Raw genomic sequence first — 18,286 nt, forward strand, 5'->3', positions numbered from 1 at the left:
GCGTGTTACTCTGCAAATGTAACCTTGTTTAATCTTCAATAACATTATTGTTATGAAGTCTTGTTTAGCATCCAGGGCAAGCAACTCCAGACCTTCTTCTTTCACACAGTCTTTGCTGCCCTTGAACATTATACAGTTATTATAGGTTACCACAAAGTTAAGTATTTTTTTTCTCTCTGAAACATTATTAGAATTAAAGGGCAACTAATGTGAAAACCCAACTCTCCTCACTCACTCACACGTTTCAAATGTTGAAGTCTTCCTCTCCAAGATGCAGTAAGTCTCTCATCATGACCATGTTTTAAACTTATTACTTTATAAAGTTCTTCCCCGTCTGAAATCTCGGCGAACAAGAGGTTACGAGAGCGAAGTCCATTATGATGTAATAATGGCTTCACTCCTCCTCCAGCCGGCTGTAATCATGCCCGCTTTGTTTATACAACGAGTCCCTTGGAAGTGCAGACTTCCTGGATTGATGCTAAACCTCCAGATATTTTGCATCAGATGCTAACAATTTCAATAGGTTGTTTTTTGTTGTTGTCATAAACCCCATGCACAACATAAAACCTACATTCTTATGACGCAAGATCAAATTAAAATAATTTTTCTTTTTTCTGATACACCTTGTCAATATGTTATATAATAACATTTTAATATCGTTCTGGGTATTGAACTCACTTTGCTTGTTAAGATGTATTTACAACTTAAGATATCCTGTTTACAAACAAACACATTCCGATAACATAATTTCTGTTAGATAACCATAAAACACTTTTTGTCCTCTTTCATTCAACCAATATCAGTACGACAGAAGAAAAAAATGATCTGGGAAATCTGCACGATCTTCAAACGCATGTGCAATGGGATGTTTCGATTCACCGATAAGGCAAACATATTGGACAAAAAATAAAGTATAATGTAAGATCTGGGAAATCAGCGTCAGTTGAATCATGACAGTTATTTTCCCTGTGATTTACTGGAAGCTTTAAAAAATAACCACTAATTGCAGGAACAAACTTGATCAGGATGCTGGACACAAACTCACAACTGCATTTTTTTTCTCTGAGCCGACATGTTGGCCCACAAAAATATTTTCCGTAGAACGCTTCAATAGTTATCTTGATTTTAACCACTAGACCAGGGCTCTTCAGTCGTCGAGGGTTGATCAAGCAACCCTAGTTTAACCAGAGAGGTTTGAGCTGAAGCCAGCAACACCAGACTGACAGTCAATGGATTACACTCCTTACACACCATTTGTGGAACACTTTACCATAGAGTAACGACTTAATGATTATTCCCCTCCTCATATTTCAGAATAAATGGAAGGTTTGACGCTCGAAAAGGCGTACATTATCGGCTACATAAACAAAAGCTGTCGTTGTAAGTGCAATGATTTTCCAGAGCGTCTACTACAATATGGAACTACATCCTCTTTTTATGTCTGTATCTGTAGAATGTCTAGATTTGCAATGTCTTTATGTCAACCTCGGATTCACGGAGTTCACGGATCGTGCAGATTTCCCAGACACCTTCCACACGCAAACACAAGAGTTGAATTAAAATTATAATCAGAGTTTCATGATACTGACTTGGAGGAGAAGTAGAAGAATACATGTAATATAGTGTATTCACAATAATAAACTTGGCAGAACAGAAAAAGGTTGAAGATACAGCTGTGTGTAGATAATACTGAGTATCAATCAATTTATCAATAGCACAGAGTCAAACACACGTCTGGACATTTGAATGACTTTGACTTTATAAGCTATAATCAGTCTCATATTACACTAACAAATAGAAGGATAGATGGATAGATGGGTAGATAGATAGACTTTATTAATCCCTCTAGAGAGGAAATTAGGTTCCAGTTCACAGCAAGTTTCATAAAACAAGGGATCAAAATGAAATAACTCAAAGAAAATGATACAAAGATTAAAATAGAATACCTGTAAACTACATCATACTTCACTCCGCTCCTGCCCCCAAATCCAATAATACAATCTAATAGCACAAGGAATGAATGAGTCCCTGAGTCTATTAGTGTTGCATCATGGGAGGAGCATTCAGGCTCTCCATCTTCTTCTCTGCTCACTGATGACAGTGTTCAGAAGATGACTATCATCATCCATGATGGACAGTAGTTTCTCCAGAGATCTAAGCTCTGCAACGGTCACCGGTGAGTCCAGCTGCTCTTCAAGAGCGTCGACCAAACTTCGCCAGAAAACCCGCGTCCTCTAAGAGAATCCGACTTTCCTCTTCAAAATCCGTGACCCCTCTGTCGGGTATTACCCTCCCTTTTTAATCTTCCATTGGCCACAGCATCACTGATTAATCCACATTGCCCTCTTCAACCGTTCGCAAATTCCACCTCATGTCCCGACGCTCACCACCTTCTCGCTCTCTACCCCCTCCTCTCTCTCCCTCTCGCTCCCCCTCTCTCTCTGCGCTCTCTTTCACTGGCTTTTAGTGAGATGAAGCAAGAGCTGGCAGAGGAAGGCAGCAGATGCTCCATCCTCTCCAAGCAGCACCGTTTCAACGAGCACTGCTGCATCCGCTGCTGCGCGCCCTTCACCTTCCTGCTCAATCCCAGGCGTCGGTGCGTGGACTGCCTCTACAACGTCTGCAGGACCTGCTGCACCTACTGCAAGAGGGACAAAGCCTGGGTCTGCTCGGCGTGCCAGAAGGGCAGGTTAGTATTTTCACACATGCTCAGGCTCCGGTGGCGGCGGCGGCGGCGGGAACAGATTAGAGTGATGGCAAAAGAATGAATGGGGGGCCGGCGGAAGAGAAAGAGGCTGTGATTTGCTGGGGTTGGAGGGCAGTGGAGTGGAGGAACGATTTGGGTGGGAAATGAAATGAGGACGTTTAAGGGAGATTGTGCTGAAGGGGAGGCTTGTGGTGCGTTGATTGGTGTTGTGGCACAGATGTGAAGAGGGGAAAAAAGTACAGAAACGTTGAAGAAGAAGAAACTCCTACTTTAAACGGGGGTGGGAATGATTACTCTAATTATCCTCAGGTTTCTCTTTAGATTATTTTTACCAATAGACAAAATGACTTTGGCGGGATTTACTGCATGTGGGAAGGGCGGGGTGTTAAGGCTGATTGAAAATGGAAAATCAATACGTAAAATATTGTGATTGATTCCTCTTGTGTTTGCGTCTCAACGAGGCTTGACTCGTTTAATCCTCGCAGCTGACAATCATTTCCAGACGTAAAGAGGGTTGTTAGTAAAGATGAGAATAATTTCCAAATCACCGTTGATACAGTTTCTTCTATCCTCATCAATTCCTTTAGTGTTTGTTTTGGCTTGAGATTCCTGGCTTAACTAAACATCTGTGTGTATGAATGAGGTTAATGAAGTAGAGAGGAAATACTTTCCTTGATGCGGTTGTGGCGTCTAAATATAATCTGGATTCTAAAGATGGTGTAATGTCAATCCTTTCTGTTGAAATATATTACAATCCTGCTCCTGTTCAGGTGACTGAGAGACTCACTGTTTTTTTTATCAAGAAAAGAGACTGGAATGACGGAAGGAAACATGTCAGCACAAGTAGAACATACAACCTCCACAGAGCGAGGACCCCTCGTTCTGCGTCAACAACCACTTCTCCTCAGTGAAGCACATTAGTCTAGTGTAGAAAATTTGGTCATTTTGTCCAAATTCTTTTTAAATACACACAAAAGTAACATTGGTGCAATTATTCACCATCTCCATCCAAAATCTTGCCAATACCAACTGGCACTGCTGATTGGACATGAGAGATTAAGCTAAGATCTGAGTGGACAGCGGTCATTGTTGTTAGCGAGAGCCAGTTGTGTTACCAAAAGTAAAAACAAAGAAAATATAAGCAACCCACAATACCTGGTCCGTTGTTGTAATTATTAGCTGCAACCTGAACTGGAATCACAGTTGCGGCACAGCCGACGCCATCTTTGAAACGATGAAAGAAACCAGCAACGTTTTGTCACGTACGTACAGGCTTCAGGCGACTAGACCACTGGTATATTACAATTATTGTTTTTTTCCAATCTCTAGAAAGAACCTGTCAAAGCCTGACACACATGGACTCAACATGAATTCGGTCTTTTTGTACTTTGCCTTTGGACATAATACCAATCTCTTGTGGTCAGAGAAAATACATGTGACAGAACATTACTGCGTATTTCTCAAATATGTACATGTCCTGTCATGTTGATGTTAGAATTTTTTGATGGATTTTTTTCTTGATGCATTGGATTGTTGAGAGATTTGTAAGATTTGTATATTTGTACTTTCTATAAAATTCAGTATGGATACTTTTAGGTAATTCAAGGTCTATTAAGAGCAAAACCTTGTTCCTGAATAATAGAATAGACTTTCATTAAACAGCATCATCAGATTACATAAACAAGTATTAATAATTACTTAGTAATATACAGTATGCCATCTAACGTAGAAGTGCACAGTTCCGAGGATGTAACTTTTAGTTGATGCTGCCATTATAAAAAAAATTAGTTGAACAATTATTACTATTATTTTTAATCTTATTATATTATTAATTATACTATACTATACTATATTAACCAAGTAACCATATAGTGATTTACACTCAATTATTCTCCAGCCTATATTTATTGTTGCAGACATGGCCAAAAAATAATATCTCTGATATATCGTTTTAATATTTTTATTATGTTTAAAAAAAGACTTCAAGCAAACTGCTTCTCTAATCGTTGTTATATTGCTGTCGTGATGGAGTAAAACAACACCTCATGGGATATATTATTCTGCGCTGGTGTACAGTTGAACCCATTATTATGATGCAGGAGAATATTATTAGAATTATATTCCTTTTATTGCCCAGCTGTGGCAGCAGTTGCGACCGACTTTCACACACACACACACACGCACGCACATATTTCTTACTTACTAAGCCAACTCAAACAGCTCCAATAATGCTTTGCCGCCCAGTCAACTATTAACCGATACTGATCACTATTCACATACCCACTTAGCCATGGACTTGAAGTAAAGTAATGTATAAAACAGCTGTCACTAAGTCGAGCTTGTAGAGGTGCACCATGGGAGTTCACTGTTTTGTTGGCACCATAAGTAAGATGGGTGCCGCAGAACACATGCAACAGAGCCATGTAAATTCTTATTATAGAACACACATTTTATTCATGTTCTTTTCATGTTTTTCATGTTCATGTTCTTTTTTTAGTCCTTTCTTGAAGAAAATGCATTGTAAACTTGTTATACAGTTATTTAATTTTTTAAATTTTAGTTTATAATCATATTATCCTGTATTTGAAATTAACTTATTTTTTTCTGTTGTATATAAAGTGAAACTTGAATCTGACAGCTTAAGCATCATGTCGCAGCTCCATCAACTGGTCAATTAAATATATATAAATGATGAAACACTTCCTAATATTGATTGAACTTTATTACTAAATTATTCCCTCAGAAAAGAATATTTTAGATGTTTTGTTTAGGTTTAACTGCTTGAATGATGGTGTATTGAGAGTAAAATATCAGGAGTGTGTTTCTGATGTTCCAGGGGGAGTTACGAGTGTATGGGGGTATGTGATACGGAGGAGATTTTAAGGCTCCTGTTTCTCCCTCTCAACCCTCTTCCAGCTTTAAAAGATGTCTGCTGCTGAGGATTTTGAGCTAGAGCTGCTACCCTGAATCCATTTTCAAAAGACCACTGGGAGGAGTCCACGCGGAGAGGCATGAATGAGGGATGCAATCTTAAGAGGTGGCGAGGTTCACATTGATCGTCTCCTCCTCGCATTCTCCTCCCTTCTCCAGGCGGCGAGCTCTGCCTGTGGCCCTGTAGTGTTCTCATTAGAGCTTTGGACAGAACCACAGATGGGCCTGATGTCACAACTCTGCCGACTCCTAGCCAAATATAAATACAGCACTTTTCATTAGCGCATTAAATGAGATTACATCCGGGGTTTTTAGCTAGATTTACCCTCAGTGGGAAGAGTTGTGTCATTTGCAAAGTGATTTAAAGCTTGCATAACTTTTTTACGAATCCTAAATGACCGGAATATTCGTCTTGAAAATGGCTTGAGTCACTGGGACCGGCTGCCCATCAACATCGCGAGCAGCTGAACCACTCTGCCCCCAGAGGCAGCAGATTTGTAATCGCTGCACACTCACCCACTCACAAGTGTGCTTCTGGGAACGGGTGGACAGATCCTCCGACGGTTTTCTGCCAGACGACGTGTGATTGATCCTGCATTTGTTAACGTAATCATTGGTACAGCCGTCAGAGATGCAGCGTCACTGATGTTTTTCGTAAGGACGATGACCTCTGGCAGGGTGAGAAGGAGCGTTGTGACCAGATGGTGTGTGAATCAGCACTTCTGTCATGACACTGTTAATCCACTAATACACTCACATGTTTATTTACTCTATTCAGGGGCAGAATTGTACTGTTGTGGTTAGTGTTGTGCCAAAAAATCCAGCTTTAACTCTAAATTTGGAGTAAACACAGTTTGATACTTCCTCTGGTTCTTGCTGATCTAGATAAGTATTTATTTATTTTTAGAAATAATAATGTTATCTAAAGTAAAATCCCACAAATCCCAAAATTAATTGAAAATTATTGTTATACCCATAAGAAAAGTGAACTGGTATATGTTGTGGCATAACTGTATCGTAGGGTGCATTCACCCTAAATATGATGTAGCCTCTGAAAGTCATTTACTTGTAAACTTAATGTAGACATGATGTAAAATTACTGAGCGAGTATATTTTTTTACTCAACTCATGTCAATCATTGCTGAGTTGGGAATGAAATGTGTGAGTTAACATGTCCTGTTTCCCTTTTGAGAAGTTAACAGATCAGCCACCAGAAAGATCAAGAACACAACATTTGTTTGCTTCATTTAAGACCAGCTGTTATTCATTTGAGTCTGTGTTTTTTCCGGTTCTGAGTACAAAGATGCAACCGAAACGGTTCCTAGTTGAAAGTGAAATCTCAGATTCTATAAGGAACATTTTGTATGAAACTCTCTTTGCAAGTACAATTGTTGTACTTTTATCAGTTTCCGATCTCTGATGTCTGTTCTTCAAGATCAAAGCTTCAAGTCAGATTCCCGACCTGACAAGACTTTAACTGTCAAACTACAAAGGTGGAGCGGGAAATGTTTAGGATCGACTGGGTTTTAACTTCAATTCTTTTTCTGGGAATATATCGGTGAAATCTGTAGTAACTCTCAAGCTTACAAGTTATTCATACACAATTCCCTTCATCTTTTTTTTGTGAGATTTTATTCTATCATGTTTCTATTTTTTTTCTTATTCTATTACCTGTGCACAAAAAAACTTCAGAATTCCTGATGATGCAAAACTACATGTATATTGTTGACATATACAAGAAGTTTTTCTGATGAACCAATCAGAGCCTAGAATCGATGCTGACGTATGCATCGAGACGGAGCATTTACCAAGAAGAAGAAGTGAAATGGATTTACTCTGGATTTTACTTGATAGAACCTCTGAAGCATCTAATGAAACCCAGAGATGGTGGTTTCCATTCTTGAGCTTTTTTATACTTCCAGAATCAGAAAGAATCTTTTTATTGCCGGCATTGTAAACACAACCAATGAGGTGGCATTACAGAATAGAAACATGAAATAAAATAAATGGTATGAAAATAGATGAATTCAATGAAATATGATACATTTAAATAATATACAAGACATTACCTTAAAATGGCATTTACATAGATAATTAATAATTCATTTATAAAATAAAAAATGACATTACATTTAGTTCAACAATATTCATTTTATTCAAAATGAGATAAATACAATTCTGCATCTTTGATCTGTCATTTTTGACTATTGACCACTCTTCAGCAGACTGACCTACTTTTCTGTTTAAGACAGTGGGGAGTTGTTGTGTTGCTGGAAATCAATGACCTCCTGGGTACAGACGTGTCAACAAGTACTGACAAATTATATTTGGTCTGTTAGACGTAGAAAAAAATGTATTTATCCAGCAGAAACATTGCCATAATGTTAACGCTTGTGTTATCTCTGTACCAAGATGAACGACGTCCCAGGCTTCCATAAATTCATATGCAGTGGTTGAAGTCGTTCACCTTGACCCAGAGACAACACAAAGGGATACCACAAACACATTGGTCTTCGGGTCACCTTGACCCTGAGATAACACAAGGGTTTAATACACTTCAATGTCCATCTGTAGTATATACCATATTACGCTTTACGATATGTCGTCTACATTTGAGTAAGTACACACTTCAACAAAAATTGGATGGTGTGACACATATTATTTGTTAAAATCTAAATTCCCTGAGACTTGCACTATATCTAAAGCATGATCTTGTCCTTCCTAGATGTTGTACGTCGGCAAATAGCTGCAAGAAAACCACCCATTTTAGGTAGAAGCTCCAAGAGAGGCAGACATGGAGTGGGAGAAAATATGAAATGACATATCTGTTGTGACTACATGCCTGTTTTCTCTCACACATTTGGGCTTTTTTTTGGAAGCTGAAGTCAGCCCTCGGATGTGGGTGTGGTCGGGAGACTGCAGTGAACTGAGGCGTGCGCTGACATATAATTGAACCTGATTCTATTCAGTGATTTATAAACAAGCAGTGAAGGTTTGAAATGAACTCCATAATTGACCCAGCGTGGCGACGGGGTGTGAGTAATGTCCTCCTATTTTTGGATCTCATTTACACTGTAGCAAGATTAATTGAACACAAAAAAGAAAACGCTCCTCTATGTATGTGCGGCCCTTTAGTCGAACAATGAGAAAATCTTGAACTAGAGGAGAGGAGGAATGTCAAGCCAACGAATAATACCTCATTACATTTTAAAATCTATTACAGTTAATTTGTTAAAACCATTGTTCCATTATTATTTCATCTGTTCTTTAAGGCCCGACAGCTCGGCGCTGGTGTTTCTAGCAATTAATGAGACGCTCGTGTCGCATTATTATGGATGAAGTTCGAGTCTCGACGCCGTGCTCGACAGAAAGACGAGTCAAAACGTTATTAATGGTAAGAAGCACCTTCTCGTCTTCTCGCGGCATGCATTGTAGGAACGCTGGAGGCAAAAAAGCAGGTGATGAGGAGAAGAAGGAGATGAAGGTCAGAGGAGTGTGAGAAAGAAGGGGGGAGGGGAAGGTCAAGCGAGAAACATTTATGGAGGGAACGGCAGAGGAGGATCTAATTAACTGAGAGGAGAATGTACATTTTTATAATGTGCCGTTAAATTTAACCATCTGATTCCATCACCTTCAATTTGGACTCAATCCTCTGCTGCTCATGTTTTTATCCATCATCGTTATTCACGTGCGGATGAATAGAAACGCTCGCATTCATTGCAGTTTTTCTATCTGCAGTAGTGCATGCGCGGCTTTATATATAAGCGAGCATGTGACTGTGACTGCGTGGAGCAAAAGACACATTGAATAATGCACTTTTCCTATCTGTGGAGGATTATAAATGCATGTGATCACAGCTGTTGCTAAACAATTGTGGCAACATCAGCATATTTAATCACTGTGTGTGTTAAAGTGTGTGTCTCAGATAAGCTCAAGGGCATCTGCAATAATTAAAACGTGAACACAAACATGCACTGAATGTTTTAATTTCAACACCGTTGAGGGTTGGCATGGAATCATAGCTGTTGTTGCTGCAGCCGCGCAGCAGGTGCAGAAGGTCTTGGGGTTGAAACCAGCCAGTTAGCTTGAAGTGATAATGGGTTCTTTCTTAGTTTCCTTCTTCGTGTGTGTATCTGCTGTGACTCTAAACTGTCTGTCGGTGTGTGACAGGTTTTCGTCTTATTCAGGGCATAATTGAAAGAAGTTTAATGTATATAATAATTGGTTAAAATTGTTTTAATTGTAATAAAATTCTGCATTTTACATTTAAATCAATGACTTCTATGGTTGTTGCAACTCATGGCTGTGTTTTTAGAATTATCTACAGTGTCCACAAGCTAAAAAAGTCACCTTAAAATATAATTTATTAATATGAATAAATGTAAATGTGTATTACAGGTTATTACAATGAAAAAAAGAAAAACGTTTACAAAAATAAACATATTTTATATTCCTAGTGATGTCACTTGTCCCAAAGTTGTCGATGTGTTTCGCAAAAAGGGATCACGGGATGGATGACGTACTATCCAACAAGTCTAAAAATCACTAAGCTGGCAGATATAAAGCAAAACTAAGTATGATCCAACATTTCCATGTTAGATCAGTGTAATTGGACTTTCAAGAAAACTGAAATGTCTCCAATCCGGCCACCATAGTCTCCATGTGTTCCCAGAGTTAAGCAGTAAAAGCTAGAGCGATGTACTGCATATTGTAAGACTGACCTAATGAATTTTTAGATTAAATCTGTTTGTGTTTGTGAGGGAAACAATTTAAAAGTCAAGTAGTTATTGCAACGATTCATTTTGGATTATAACGTTTGCCATTGCTGGACTTCACTAGGATGTAAAGATGTGCTTTATGATATTTATCAAAATTGCACATGCGTCATATTTGTTTTATTAACCCTTGTGTTGTCTCAGGGTCAGGGTAACCCAGAGGCCTGAAACAACCTCCCGGGTTTCTATAAATACATATGCAGTGGTGGAGGTCATTCACCAAGAGGCAGCAGAAGGGATACTAAAAACACATTTTATGGGTGGCTTTGGGGTCACCTTGACCCTGAGATAACACAATTGGTTAGCAAGCCTGTGGAATTGATGGTAACTCACAGCATTAATTGCCACATTTGTGAACTTCTAAACCCTGTATTCTGATGTGAAGCTACTCTATAGGTTTCTGAGTTTGGACTAATACGTCTCCTTTCTCTCATTATAATAACCAAAATGATCTAAACTTATGAACCGTGTGGGTTCCTCCAGGAAGACCGTAAGCGATGAGAACTACAGGCACAGGAAGATGTTTTCATCCCTCCTTGGGGGAGTATTTTTATCTCAGTGGGAGTGTCTGACTAGTCTTAGACATGGAGGGTATGCCCTGGAGGAGCGAGCTGTCGCTGCGACCGCTGCTCCGCTTGAATAATTAATTTACATTTGCTGCACAATTTGTTTTCTGGTTTTACTGTCACATCCAAACTGTGGAGAGAAGAGAGGAGTTGGAGCATCGCGAGGTTTGGAAAAACTGCAGGAGAGGTTCTGCGGAACTAAGTGGATTGATAACTGAAATCCTGTTGCAGCAGACTCAGGAAGGACAGGCCGTTATCTCTCCCTCCATCCTCCACTGCTCTCTATCACTTCCAGCTTCAGCTGACACAAGAATGATCGTAACTCATGCTGCTGTGACAGCAGACTCACTGGCAACTGCTGAGCTGCACACGGATGATTGAGGTTTCATCTTCTTTTTTTTTTACGTCTTAAGGTAGAACATGTAAGCGAGTAATTTGTTTTCTGATGAATCCAGTCTTAGCTTTGACAGATTGATATTAAGATGACTCTGACTTGCTGATCAATCCTAAAACGATCATCTGCTTTACCATCCATAAATGATTGACGAAGAGAACTGCTTAGCAGAATTGAAGTAGGGACTGAAAAGTAGGGAATGTATTGACACGTTTCAATTTTAATTCAATTATTTGTGTCCATCTTTAGTCGTTTATTTATTTCATAATTCCACTGGCAGTGTTTAGATTGAGTCACAAAAGTGCAATAAATCACACAAGATTTCAGAAACTCTTCCCCTCACCGTAAGAGCTGATGCCGTTGGCTATTTGGTGCAGGCAATTGTTTAGAGATCAGCATCGATTGCTTTGGTCTGCGTCCCGCTCGTCTAACCAATCGATGCTTTGCCGGCCCACTATATTTGCATACTGACGGCCCAAACTTCTTAATCAATTAATAAAAGACTTAGAAAAACTGAAACTAATAAAAAGCCAAATGAATAAATGTACAAATAAAGAAAATGTCCAATGTTTTAATGAATAAATATATATGCTCACAGAAATAGCACCGTTGTTTAACAAAAATTAAATGTATGGATTCATTTAATATACACTTTTATTAATTTATATTAAGTTATGCATTTATAATGTTTTTTTATTTAGAATGATGTCATTAATAATCCTTCATAGTACTCGTCCCACAGCGAAGAGACAGTATTTGCAATAATGATTAAAGTCTTTGATAAGATTGCTGCCCCAGTTTTTTTTGTCATATCTTTAAGATTAAATAATTCTGTTCATAAGTGTTAATTCACTTTTGGTATCAAACTGAAAATCAGCTCAATAAACAGACACAAAGAGATATTTACTTTATGAACCGCAAAATGGGAAAATGAATGGTTGTCATGTTGTCGTGACTAATGATGGCATTTATCCTTGTTTGTTTCACTGTCATGTACATTAATGTTTCTGGCGTTATGCAGCTCTTATTTCTGTGCCACGAGTCTGCATTGTTACCTCTCACTGTCTGACCCCTTTTTTGTTCCCCGAGAGCATCATTCTCCGTGGGGACTGGGTTCTATGGTCGGTGATAAATCACTGCCAGGCATAGAAGCGAGGGAGGCAACACACCAGCTACACAAACACTGTCTCTGGAGGCAGCTGTTTGATTTTTGGTGTGGAAAGAAATTCCTCTGAGTCATTGTGATCCTGTAAGTTTGCCGGGCCCTCGCTTCGTGTGTGTGTGTTTCTGTCGACGTGTGTTCTGGTTTTTGTGGTACTGAATCAGCGTCACCTCTGCTCCCAGTCTCACTCCTGGTATTGTTATGAAAAGCAGCGTAGACTGCACTGCCTGTGATGTGTACGTGCAGGTCTGAGCCGCAAAGCTCATGATTCTTAAATCGGTTTATGCAGCAAGTTAGGTCGGCAGATCAGAACAGGAGCTGAAGCTTTTGTTTTTATTCATGTTTGTTTTGACTGTTCATTAGTTTCAAGCGAGGGCTCTGCAAATATCAAAAGCCCATCTGGTGCAGACTAGACGTCCAATAATGTTGCTCGGTAATATTCTTTGACATTTGAGGCAGCTAAAGGTCATGAAAAAATACATTGCAGAAATTAATATATTATATAATGGTAGACAAATCTCTGGATTTTGTCTTGTTTACAATGATGTCTTTGCAGATTTAGTTGACAAAGATGTAACAACAACATCATTGTCATTGTCTCCCACACAAATTCCCTTTATTAAGTATATTTTCAATGACTGAAATCATGAACTTATGACGTGCAATCATTATTAACTGAAGTGCTCCTGATAACGTCCTCAAGTTTTTGATTCAAAATGTTCTCAATAATAAAAATGGCATTATTGTGTTAAATGTATTCTGTTTTTTCTCTTCACCTCCAACAATTTTGTTAAAATAATAAGTTAACAAAACTATTGTCAAGTTGTCTCTTATATAATCATATTTAAACACTTAAAAGTGCCTTGAAATAACGTTATCCTTTGACCCTTTAAATAAAAGTTAATAATTGAATTAAAGTATATCCAATTATGTTAAATTGTATTGAAGTCCAATGAATGTGACCTTTTTTCTCACTGGGTGACAAGTGAGATTTTTGCTGGTTCTTCTCCACTTTACGTTGCACAAATAATTTGAGCACATGAATGAACCGTTTGAAGCCATCTTTTTCCACTACTGAATACAGGGGTTACATGTTTGTGAACAAAAATTGCCATGACGTCTGTTATCCTGATGGTCTGCGGAAAACCACCTGGTAAAGTCAGTGATTGTCTAAGTTCATTTTATTTTACCCAGACAGCTTGTATGCATGCTGGTGCAGTGTGATGCCTTTTCAAGTGTGTTCTGACCTGCTTCAACCTGTGAACATCGCCGCTGCACGATGATGTTCAAATCATTATTTTTACGTTCAAATAATCGATATTGCGAAATGATTTAATCCATTTTTTTTTAACCGTGCTACTGCCGACGTAGCTACAATATGCTGCCATGTTTGATTCATTAAAATGTGTCTCATCAGCTTGTAAAACCTGCCTGATGATGTCAGAGTAATTGAATTGATTTACACGTAAATGATGCAGAAATTAACAACGGCGTCTTCGACCTGGATAATCCCTATCAAGGCTGGATAGCATAACCACGTCAGATAGAGATACAATTTACAAACTGGTAAAACATTTCCTCTTATTTCCTGTTCAAGGGCAATTGCTTCATCCTTCTTTTCTTTTACCGTTTCCTCGAAGAAGTGTGTAACATTTGCCTTTTTAACAACTTCAATTTCACACGTTTTATATACCTTCATTCATCTAACAATTCTAGGGCTGAAACCTTTAATCCATCTCTGAATACAAACTAAAGCCTCTTAAGCAGCAACCCTGTCTCGACCTGGGCGTCAGATTTATCCTAAAAGTAGTCGGAAAGAATCCCGCCGAGGCTCCTGCTTTGAGTGTAAATCATAATATTATTGGCAGATCAACTGATGGATTATCTCCTGATTCCTCCCAAACGGAACTGAAATTTTGAATCCTTCATTCATCCTTCTCTTCAGCTCTCTAATGACTGCCGTCTGCCAAGACTTCCAGATGAAAGTCAGCCACTCCCACTCCACCCACTCCACCCTTGACTTATCTGTCTCCATCCTTTTCTCGTCTGCTTGCATCCCTCCGGCTCATCCTTCTGATCAGCTTCCGCTGTGACATCTATACCATGAAAGATAGAAGATATTAGTTGCTGCAGGATTGCTGAACCTGAGTGTGATATTTCACTTCCAAGTGTTCCAGTTTGTCTAAATGCACGTCTCAGTTCCCCTAGAGATCCTCCTTTCACTTCAGAAGCTACACGAGTATTGAAAGTCATCATTTAAATCAACAGGAAATACATATAGTGATAAAACAAACACAGTCTGAGCCGCTGACTGACAAGACTGAGAAGCTGGGAACATGAAATGATAACTATTGGCCTGAAAGGAAATATTGAAATAACTCAAGGGACAACTAATGTGTTGATTTAAGTGAGTCTTAAATTGATGTTGGACTCTATTGTATCATTAGTATGTGCATGTTTGTACAAAACTCTCTTTTCATTGAAATATTTACATTAGAAAATGATCTTAAACCCCGCCCACTGAAAACAAACCTTTTTTTTCTAGAGATGAAATCTTGTTTACCACAACAAACAAACACCAAGGTGTGGCATTGCATTCCATTAATCCAGGAAGTCTCCACCTCCAAGGGACTCATTGTATAAACAAAGCGGGCGTGATTACAGCTGGCAGAAGGACGTGATAACAGACTCCGCTTTCACATCTTCTCGTTCGCCAGGATTTCAGACGGGGGAGAACTTTATAAAGTAATAACTTTAAAACATGGTCATGATGAGGAACTAACTTACATCTTGAAGAGGAAGACTTCAACATTTGAAACATGTGAGTGAGTCAGGAGAGTTAAGTTTTCACATTAGTTACCCTTTAAATAATCATGCCATTTTCTTCGGAATTATCGCTACAACTGTGTTAATCACTCAAATAATACTAATTATTTGTATTTAAAAAATGCAGATTACAAAATTGAATAAAATTTAAGACAAAATGTTTAGTAATTAAACTTTAGCATATTGTAGTATAATAATTTACAGGCCATTACTGGTAACATTAGCTGACCGACTCACTGACCTGCCCTTTGCTTCTGACATCTTGTTTGTTTTGGCTGAAATGAATATTAAATAAAGGATGATGTTTTATTAAAAAAAGATAAACCTGTAGTTCTCCCATATTGTCAGTGTCAGCAGCACAGATCACAGAATTATTGACACAAAAGTAATCCCTTGTTAGATCCCAGTTTTCATTTTGCGACAGTATTTGTTGCAGATCATTTTCGTGAGATCATCGAATTAATTCGGTTTTAAATGCTTTGCTAACACTTTTCTTGCAACCAACTAATTATAGCTAGTAGTAGTAATAGTTAATAAATATAGATTATAGTTGTTGTTTTTGTATACGGAGGATTAAAACATTTTAATATCCATCTCATGTTCCCTGTAATCTCTTTCTTTCCAACCAATCTGTCCCCCACTTCAATTTGTTACACACACAGGCCTCCGGAATAGTGATACAGCTGTTTAGTCACCAGATGTTGATAATCCAGTGGCGTGTCTCCGTGGTATTATCTCTGCGATCAGCACAATTACAAACAAACGTTGCCGTGAAACATCGCTGGATGGGACTGGAGTGTGTTTCTTTATCAGTCCGGATAGGTTACAATTAAAACGTAAATACGTGGAGAAAAAAAAAAAAAAATTTAATAAAGCAAGGGAAACGTTGATGTTTATACTATATTCGTATAATTTATTTAATTAGAATGGGATTGGACTGCAATGCAGAGTAAATAAATAGATAAAGAATAGTGTCTGACATGTAAAGATGTTCCAATTATTTGCTCTGTCCTCCCTTTATTTTCTCTCTTACCCAAGGTTGAGTCACGAGCAAGCAGGATTATACTTTTCTTTCTCCAGCCTAACATTATCCAGAAGGCAACCTGACAGAAGGCCTTAACCACGTTTTATTTCTCAATGTTCTTTTACTCTGAGAGTCTGTCAGATGACCACGCTTTTTATCCAGTGATAGGGGAGAGCCCAGACACCCTGGAGGGACCCTAATGGCTCAGCTCTTTCCATAAAACAGGGACAATGAGGCATTAAATCCTTAGGCATTAAAAGTTAGTTGAACGTCGGATGAAGCCCCTAACAAAGAATTTGCAGTGCGAAAAAAGCTCATTACTTTCTGAAAGAAAAATGTTCCCTAATTGAAGAACAGCTAGAATAACTAAGTAGTTCTGGACGTCTGTGAGATATTTCTTTAGGTTTAATTCCTGCCTCTCGTACTGCATTTCAATGGGTTACCCACAGCTCCCGGCGCCTGTCTCTGTACTTCCTCTTCAATTTTTTAATGAATCTGAATGAGGCTTTGTAGTCAGAGCTTTGCGCCTTCATCTCAACCCTTTCCTTGTTGATTTCCCACCTGAGCGAAGAGTCTTCTTCCATTGCATATGTTTAAAGAAATTAAGTGTTATTTTGTTTGTAGCTACTAGGCTAAGAGGGAATACGATTGTGTTTTCGTCAGTGATTTCGGCTGATGAGACATGTTGTTTTTATTAAACTTGCAGGTAGTTTGAAAACTTTATTCCGTCTGGAGTTAAGTAAAACCTGGAGAATCTTATTGTCGGGGTTAGATATTGAAGCTGTAAATCATAACACTGAAAAACCTAACAAACATGTACACATTGTAAAACTGATTGACATGATTCAAAAAGCTTCATAAGAACTAGACTTATGAGCGCTTGAGTTTCATCTGCCCCAGATTTTCAGTTGAACTTTTAATGTCATTGGAACGACACAACCAGCACGAATCAGGAATCCCTCCAGTCCCTTTTATTCTCTGTTGTTTTAGGATGTTTCTTAAAAGCATCAACAAATGAACAAGTGTGGCAGCTGTTCTGATCGGATGAAAGTCATATCACGCCGTGCATGTGGAAGACAAAAACAAGCCACCAGTAGAAACACAATTACACAATTTCCATACAACAAAACTCAAAAGGAAACATAAAAGGATGCATTGAACCGCTGAAATCCTTCTCTCCAGTCGACCGACTTCGTATATTTGACAGAGCAGACGATTAAGACCAGTTAGTCTTTTCAAAATATACAAGTATGTTCATTAAAATCTTCTACTTCTACCCTTTCAGGGCACACGAGGACAATGATAAACACTTCAATGAAAAGACAAAACTAATTTAAAGCACGAGGGCAGAAAGTATAATAGAGGCGAACAAAGTGGAAACTTGAAAGGTCAGAGGTTTGCACGGCATCGATGCAGATGGAGGGAAATCTGGGCCAGTGGTGGATGACCAAGAGGATGAAATTGAGCGTGAAGGTAAATGAAGGGATTGAAAAGGTCAGTGACAATGAGAGTTGTCTGTCATGCGATAAAACCTGGGTTATGTAATTGCCAGAATTTGCAGGGTTTCTTTCTGCCACCGAAGAAAATTCTGACTCTAAAACCTTAAATGAAATGGGGGAAGAAAAAAGATACTATAATGCCCACAAAGAAGACAAATCTTGTCTCTGCAAACTATATTTTGGCGTGAGCAGCAGCGTAAGTGCTAACAAGGTTAGCAGGGCTCATAAAGCTTGAACGACAGCAACCCTGGTACTGCTTTGGTCAATGCAACTACATAAATGTTTGAGGAGCTCACGGGTGAAATGAATAAGAAGAATGCTCTTCTTGAGGTTGGTTGGTTGTAACAGACACCTGTGTAGCATTTCTGGGCAAGAAGACGGTAGATCGGGAAGAGGAGCGAG

At 38.7% G+C, this 18,286-nt stretch overlaps 1 protein-coding gene across 2 annotated transcripts in view; it reads left to right on the forward strand.

The window, feature by feature from the left end:
• myripb (myosin VIIA and Rab interacting protein b) overlaps positions 1 to 18,286 on the forward strand; it is a 114,702-nt gene that overhangs the window by 50,761 nt on the left and 45,655 nt on the right. For both annotated transcript variants that reach the window (XM_087789018.1, XM_087789019.1), the window contains exon 3: positions 2,468 to 2,689. In XM_087789018.1, coding sequence (XP_087645144.1) covers positions 2,468 to 2,689 — 222 coding nt within the window. The remainder of the gene's footprint in view (positions 1 to 2,467; positions 2,690 to 18,286) is intronic.

This window comes from Callionymus lyra, chromosome 4 (assembly GCF_982586985.1).
Source record: "Callionymus lyra chromosome 4, fCalLyr1.hap1.1, whole genome shotgun sequence".
In the NCBI taxonomy this organism is placed as follows: domain Eukaryota; kingdom Metazoa; phylum Chordata; class Actinopteri; order Syngnathiformes; family Callionymidae; genus Callionymus; species Callionymus lyra.